Here is a 7,024-nt window from a genome sequence, read left to right as displayed (position 1 = left end):
CATCCAGAACGCGTCAGAATTTCCAGAAAGTTATTGCCGCCTGCGCTCTATATATGAAGCGTTGTACAGGTTTTTCTGACTTCGTTTTGGGCGTGGATATGCCTTATACACCTTCGGTGGTTGTTTTGACGTGAATGCTAGCTTGGGAGGCTCAGATCGAGAACTAAGCTGAGAAAAATACCGTTACAACACCTTTACACCTGCGTTTAAAATCACTTTCATGTGACCGCAAAAGCGATCGACACTGATCAGCAGCCAACCTCAGTGATGGCAGCGAAATTCTCCCGAGTAGAGGTAAAGTACCACTTCGCACAGAGTTGAGCGCATCGAAAAAGTGTGTGTGTGTGTGTGTGTGTGTGTGTGGAACCCAATGTGTGTGGAACCCAATACTGTAGTTGCCAGTTCCAGCTGCATTTCCGTCATCCTTCCTCTTCGAGCAGTCAACTGGTGTTCTTCATTTAATGTTAATACGTGTGCAAAGTTATTTTCTATCAAGGCCATCAAACTGCACTTTCTTCAGAATGCTTCTCTTGGAGTGCACGTTATCCATCGAATTGTCAGTAATTTTGGGGCGAGCACTTTTGTTAGGGAAAGCTATATTTTACCAACCTCGTCGCCTGCACAGATGTGATTGGCGGTCGCCTACCTATGTTCAAATGGTAGCCGAAAAGACATGTGACCTGTGAATCCATACTTGCAAGATTTCTTGTTGTTTCGAGCTTTCAGGCGCGCTCATGAAGGACAATACTTTATATGACCGAGTGAATGCGAAACGGTTGTTACCATGTGTTTGTACTTTTGGTTTCAACTGGGGTGATTTTATCGATTTTTGTTAACCAGCCCCAGCGAAGCCCACTGGTTCACGAATAAGCAAACAAAACTGAAGTAAAAATATTTCGGAAAAATAAAACGTCTCTGCGTCATTTTCTTCATATTGATCGGTTAGATCGCACACATCCGTGACACAATCAGAGCCCCAACAAAAGCGAAATCGCAGTGTGCTGTCGAACAGCAGAGCCCCAAGAAAAGCGAAATCGCAGTGTGCTGTCGAACAGAATTGATGAATTTTTAACACGACTGATTTTTCCTAACCGGAGGTGGATTCCATTGATTCTGAAAAATACAACGTCTTTATTGGTAACCCATAGAAGAGTAGATTGCCTAGTGATCGAGGTAAAGTGACCGTATTAATGGGGTCACTTCTTCCACTCCGGTTCACGTGTGTATGTTGGCTTGTCACGTGAATGCTGACCTGAGCACCATAAGGACTACGCACTACAAACCTTCCTGAAATAGCCAGATCACCGTCATATCAAGCTTTCGCAACAAATAATTCATCGTTAGATGGTGTTCGTTTTTCTAAACTCTCTCCTTTATCACCCGTAACTCGCAAGGACGAGGGCAGCGTGTCCGACAAATTATTGGCTAACGATGAACCAATCAGCTATCAGGGAATGAAATTCACACGGTGAGTGAAACTTCCTGAGAAGGTATTAATCTGGGGCCAGTCAACATGTACGACCGCGTGATGCGAATCCCGTGGTGCTGTTTCCTTTCTAGGGGCGAGATGGTCCAAGTGGTTAGAGCCCAAATTTACTGACCGGAAGGTCCGTGGTTCAAACCCGACCTCTAACTTTCGACTTCCCCTGTCGAGGCTTGGGCAACCTGGCAGTATCCCAGCCATCGTGCTTCCTTCGGTTGGCATGGCAGCTAGGCACTGAGAGGGTGCTACAGCTGAACTACTTTTTGTATCCTTTCTGAATGAGAGCTATTTACATCAGTGATCGGGTGCTCTTGGCCGAAAGTTTAAGTATTCATACTACAAGCCGGGAGGTCGCAGGTTCGAGGGTCGATACTGGATTCTCGTGAGATACCTAGCGGCTTTTCACCATCAATCAACTTTGCTTACAGAACGAAATCTCCATCAGAAGACGCACCTGGTAACACCTGAAAAACAATTATGATCGCTGCCAGTATGTTGCCAATCATCTGAGCACATACGCGCACACAGTTGAATAGCTTCGTCCCGAGTGCATAACGATGACAAAAAAACAGCTAGCACCGTGGTGCATAAATTGTGCTGAATTAATGGTACGGAGCAACTTTGACGTCGGTTACGCTTCGTAGTACAACCCATGCATGTCTGAATGATCATTCAACATTGCGCTCAGCTCTGAGCACGCAGTAAATGATGTTAGTTTGTTTCTATTCAACTTCGGCAAAGAGAAGATGAACTAAGCGTTGTCTTAGCCACAACGCAGATGAGAACTTAGCTCAGCACTTTGCTGAGGGACCTGAATGTGGCTGCAACAGTTTATACTTGACTGGCATCTGGATTTGGCTGCCATATCGAACGGACGCCGCACTGAATCGCTCGGTTCTAACCGGCTTGGTTACCCGGTGACACTCCAAGAGAATAAGACACGCGGGGGGCAGTTCCCGACAGCATTTCCTGCCGATTCCATCCGATTATCGATGAAAATGAACATTTTGGACCCTCAGTGGTCTGCATTACTCACTGGACGAAATCACCCCACCCCCTCGGAAACACCATCCTAACATTCCAAAGCCTCAGGGTGAGTGTTCTGTAAACTGTAAGTGAAAGGTGGCAGTGTAATACAATAAATAATAGATTTCATGTATGGTACAACTTGATTAGCCACGCTAATCAGGCTTGAGCTGGTTTGTTCAGCACCGTGTATCGGTGACAGACGTCATCCACCGAGGACTAACCGACACGAAAATTCATGGATGCCGCGGGTCCTGAACGACTGGCTTTTCAACAGCGCTGTAATTATGCCCATTTTGTCGGGAAAAGATCACTTTGATAGTCCGTTAAGTGCATTTTATCGGACCAACATTATCGGACGTTTCAGTCCGTTGGCCATTAAGGCCCGTATGCCAGAATCTACTTTGGAAGCGATATTTAGATCCACGTTGTTGTTCATATGTTCGCATGAAAAAAAGTGAATTCAGACCAAACATGACGCAATAATATCACAGTGACACACACACAAGTCAGTTTTACGCAGTTGAACACATTTCACTTTCATCGGCGTTTTGAATACTGATGAGAATTCGGCACTGAGATGAGCTCAACACCTCGAAATAGTGGATCGATAAACTACTGAGCAGAAGGCTGGCTTTTTGAGTCGCTTACGGCTTAGCGTTTTAGCAGCCTTCGTGCTTCATTTAGGTTGCATTAGGCAGTCTTAACCGTACGACCTTTAGTGAGTTTGTAGTCGGACTGAACTTATCATCACATTACAGTGCTTTGGACCAGATTGTCTATTCTCAGCTGATTGGGCGACCACAATTCAAACAAAATCGATTTTTCTGTTGGAGAGCAGTTGCGCCAACCCTATAAATCGAGAGTTAACATTCGTTTACCTGTTACTCGCAAGATGGTCGAGGAAATCGATAATTTTCATACAAACTATTATTACATCTTTTCCGACACAGAGTTCTACTGTTTGAGTTTTCATGCCTGAAGAATCGTCTGACAGAAGGTGGCTTCTGAGTCACCGTTCTTTCTTCGGCTTTGAGGGCAGCATTGTACCGAAAAGATGTTGAGTTGAAAAACCAGTTGATGACAGCTAAATAGCTATGTAGTTGACCGTTTTTTTTACATAAATGACTGCTTGTAGATCGATATTATGGGCATCATTGAAAGACGCTGAAAGCCAAAATATTCAAAACTCAAATTTTATGAAATCTCCTTTATAGTAACAAAACAAATAATCACCATTATCTGTACTGCACCCTGCTGATTTTGTTTGTAACAACAGTTCACTACTGAAATACGCTCAACCCCCTGGTAAAACAGTCACCTTTTTCCCGACTGAAACCAACGGTCCTTCTGGGTTTTTCTAAGACAGGAGATCCCTGCTGATTTTGAGACCAAAGTGCATAAACCACATCCGTCTGACTGCTGAACTGTTTTCGACCATGGGTGAAATAAGACGCTGAAAATTTTTCAAGCGTTAAAAATGACTTTGACAGAATCTTTTCAGTTTTATTTCGCCAAACAGAACAAACACTGGACTAGCTGGATGAGCAGCAATGGAAACATTGGAATTAATTTGGCGTCTGAAGAAAACTAAACTTGTTGTTAGTGTAAGGAGATTTGGGATTTTTTTTGTGTGGGATTTCGTCCTGTAAGTGAAGCCAATCTATGCTGAAAAGCTGAGAAGCACTGTACAGCTGTTTCATCCTTATTGGGAATCATCAGCAGTGCGCATCTCACCAAACTCCGAAGAGTCTCGAACCCGTGACCTCCCGGCTAGTAGTTTGAACACTTAAACGTTCGGCCACCAGTGCCTGACCAGCAGTGTGATTACCTCGCACTTAGACAGGATATAGCGCTTTTCAGCATAGATTGGCCTCACTTACAGGACAAAATCCCACAAAAAAGAATCCCAAATCTCCTCACACTACCAACGATATATAAGTAGCCCAGTGGAAGAACAAACTTCACCCGATGAGGGCGACTTCTAGCTGAGGAGTCGTTGCTCGAGGAGCCAGTCAACACGTGTGACCGGGTGATGTGGATCGCGTGATTGAAGGATGAGCGGCGCTATATCCTGTCTAAGTGCGAGTTAATCACACTGCTGATCAGCCGCCCGTGGTCGAACGGTTAAGTGTTCAAACTACTAGCCGGGAGGTCGCGGGTTCGAGACTTCCTACCGGAGTTTCGTGAGATGCGCACTGCTGATGATTCCCAATAAGGATGAAACAGCTGTACAGTGCTTCTCGGCTTTTCAGCATAGATTAACTTCACCTACNTCTTTCGTGTTTTGTAACGGCTAGCTCCTAGCCAAGTGATTTTAAAATTTTTACGGTCAACTGTAAAAGTGAGGAAAACTCAACTAGCGGAAAATTTATTTTAAGTGTCACGTGATGGCGATGCGTATGCCATGAAGAGAAGTCTGATTACTGTAGAAACATGCAACAGAGAATACTAATGGTTGGCCTACTTGCGCCGCACTTAAATGGAATGACTTGGCACTCTGTAGACTCTGTGAAGGTGTAAAATTGATTCGTACTGCGTAGCAAGCTGCCTAAGCAGTCTAGGGGGCAATACATCCTGACGCCGGTTCCGGCTTGTTGTAGAACACAATTTTACACTGTTTCTCGTCTGAAGCCATTTTATTTTTTACAGCATAGACAATGTCAAACTGATGCTCGCGAAACTTTGTTGGACCAAAAAACCACGCCGAAGGCTCCAATGCGTAGACACCCTGGCAAAGCTAACGCGCGAAACACCAAACGGTCGATTTCCGAGGCCACCCAAGCTTCAGCCAATCAGAATCAAGTGTATCAGGTGAACAATCGAACCGGCTTTTAAAAGTTTTATAGGCATTTTCCCGATGTGGTAATCTAGCGCCGAAGTAGGAGAAAAATTTTCGAATCCATTCTACCACCACCGGGCACACATCGGAGACCAAATTGGAGTTTAAAAAGCCCAATTTAATTTTTCACAGGAATAACTTGATGGTGCCGTTCAGAAGTAATTTTGTCTAGTTCTTGTCCATGGTTTGCAAACGCAAGCAGCTCCTGTCATTCAGCCTGTCAAGCGGAAGGCGCACGGTTTTTTCTCTAGCGAAAGGTCAGATATGTCAAACGTTTCAACATTCGGATAATTCTTGTGACCGTACAGTAGGCAAACTGTGTGACATTTCCCTAGCCGCGGTGGCCGACAGCCAGATGTTTTCACATGAGCCCAAAACTGTGGCGAGAATATAAGACGCTAGCTACTTTTTCGGTCATAGCGTTTCTTCTCAATTCTTCGAGATGTTCAACTTTCCTTCCTAGTTTTGTGAAGTGAAAATCTGTTACAAAGAGACTGGACCTTACAGTGGTGTAGCGGTTTGTGTATCGCGGCGACTCATTGAGCTATACTGGGGAACGTCTTCGTGACACTGACAGAGTCTCTCATATCAGGTTGGTCAATGGTTAGAGGTCTGACGAACACAGTCTCGTGACCTAACAGGGTGGGTGTTGGAACATGTAGCGATTTGTTCCGTAGAAACGGTAATGCATTTGCTCTTCCCGCCAAACACCGCTGCCTTGTGGTTAGGCTTTTGAGCCAAAGGCTTTGGTTGAGGACCCTAGTTGTCTAGGTGTGGGCGCCTGGTAGCATCTANGCTACTGCTGACGCCTCCCTTCTTTCTCTTTCACATACTTTTCCTTCCCCCTCTCTCCATCCCATTAATAACTCTCTCCTTACAGCATCTGCTCATCACATGGCGCCGACATCCTCAGGTATCTCCAATTCATACGGCAGTCAAGCATGGGTGTTAAACACTGATGTCTTACTGTCGATGATGATGATGATGATGAAATGAAAAGATGTTTACAGAGTGAGATAAATCGCACAAGATATGAAGAGTAGTCTGATCGGGATGCAACGCATCAAACGAACATTGAGTGCAAGTCACTGCCATTCAAGAGAATTAGAAAAAAATACATCGATTAAGAACATCCATGCCTTGACTTCAGTCACTTTTATCGAAAGAATAGAAAATGGGAAAGACATCATAAACGAGGGATACAGTGGAGTCTCCCGTGACAACCAAATTAGTTTGCAAAAGAGTGTACTTGTCCAAATCAGTTCGATTTGGGTTCAGGTAAAACATAAGGTTGATGGGGAAAGTTTTCTCGGAGGTGGCGACAAATGGTTTAGAGCAGGAAATTTACTATTGGCGCTTAAAATTTGACACCTTATTTGGTCTAACCAGTCAAGCTTTACTGGAGTTTGATTAATAACGTTTATCGATCCCGTAGCCCTAAGCAGCATGCAAGGAATCGACTTATACACATCGTTTAGCGTCCTTGACCTTTGTTAAAATGACAAAATTCGGTGACCCTAAACGTCTCACTGAGTTTCCAACCACAACTGCTTGATGCAATTTGGCAGTTCAAGAGTGCTCGGAGCTCACCAAAATGCCTTGTCCGCACTGATATTTCGCATCAAGCTTTGTCTAGTTCACTGCGAGTGAGGACGAAACCTCATAAATCTGTG

General features: G+C 44.5%; 1 protein-coding gene across 1 annotated transcript; it reads left to right on the top strand.

Moving 5' to 3' along the window:
- Positions 1-2,298: 2,298 nt before the first annotated feature.
- Positions 2,299-2,559, top strand: T265_08291 (hypothetical protein; the record flags this gene model as incomplete). Its single annotated transcript, XM_009174047.1, has 1 exon — positions 2,299-2,559. One exon carries the CDS (start codon positions 2,299-2,301, stop codon positions 2,557-2,559), a length of 261 nt encoding a protein of 86 aa, XP_009172311.1.
- Positions 2,560-7,024: the final 4,465 nt, after the last annotated feature.

The sequence above is a fragment of the Opisthorchis viverrini genome (genome assembly GCF_000715545.1).
Source record: "Opisthorchis viverrini unplaced genomic scaffold opera_v5_209, whole genome shotgun sequence".
Lineage (NCBI taxonomy): Eukaryota > Metazoa > Platyhelminthes > Trematoda > Opisthorchiida > Opisthorchiidae > Opisthorchis > Opisthorchis viverrini.
Note: the sequence above shows the minus strand (reverse complement) of the source record. Positions and strands in the feature narration are given on the sequence as shown.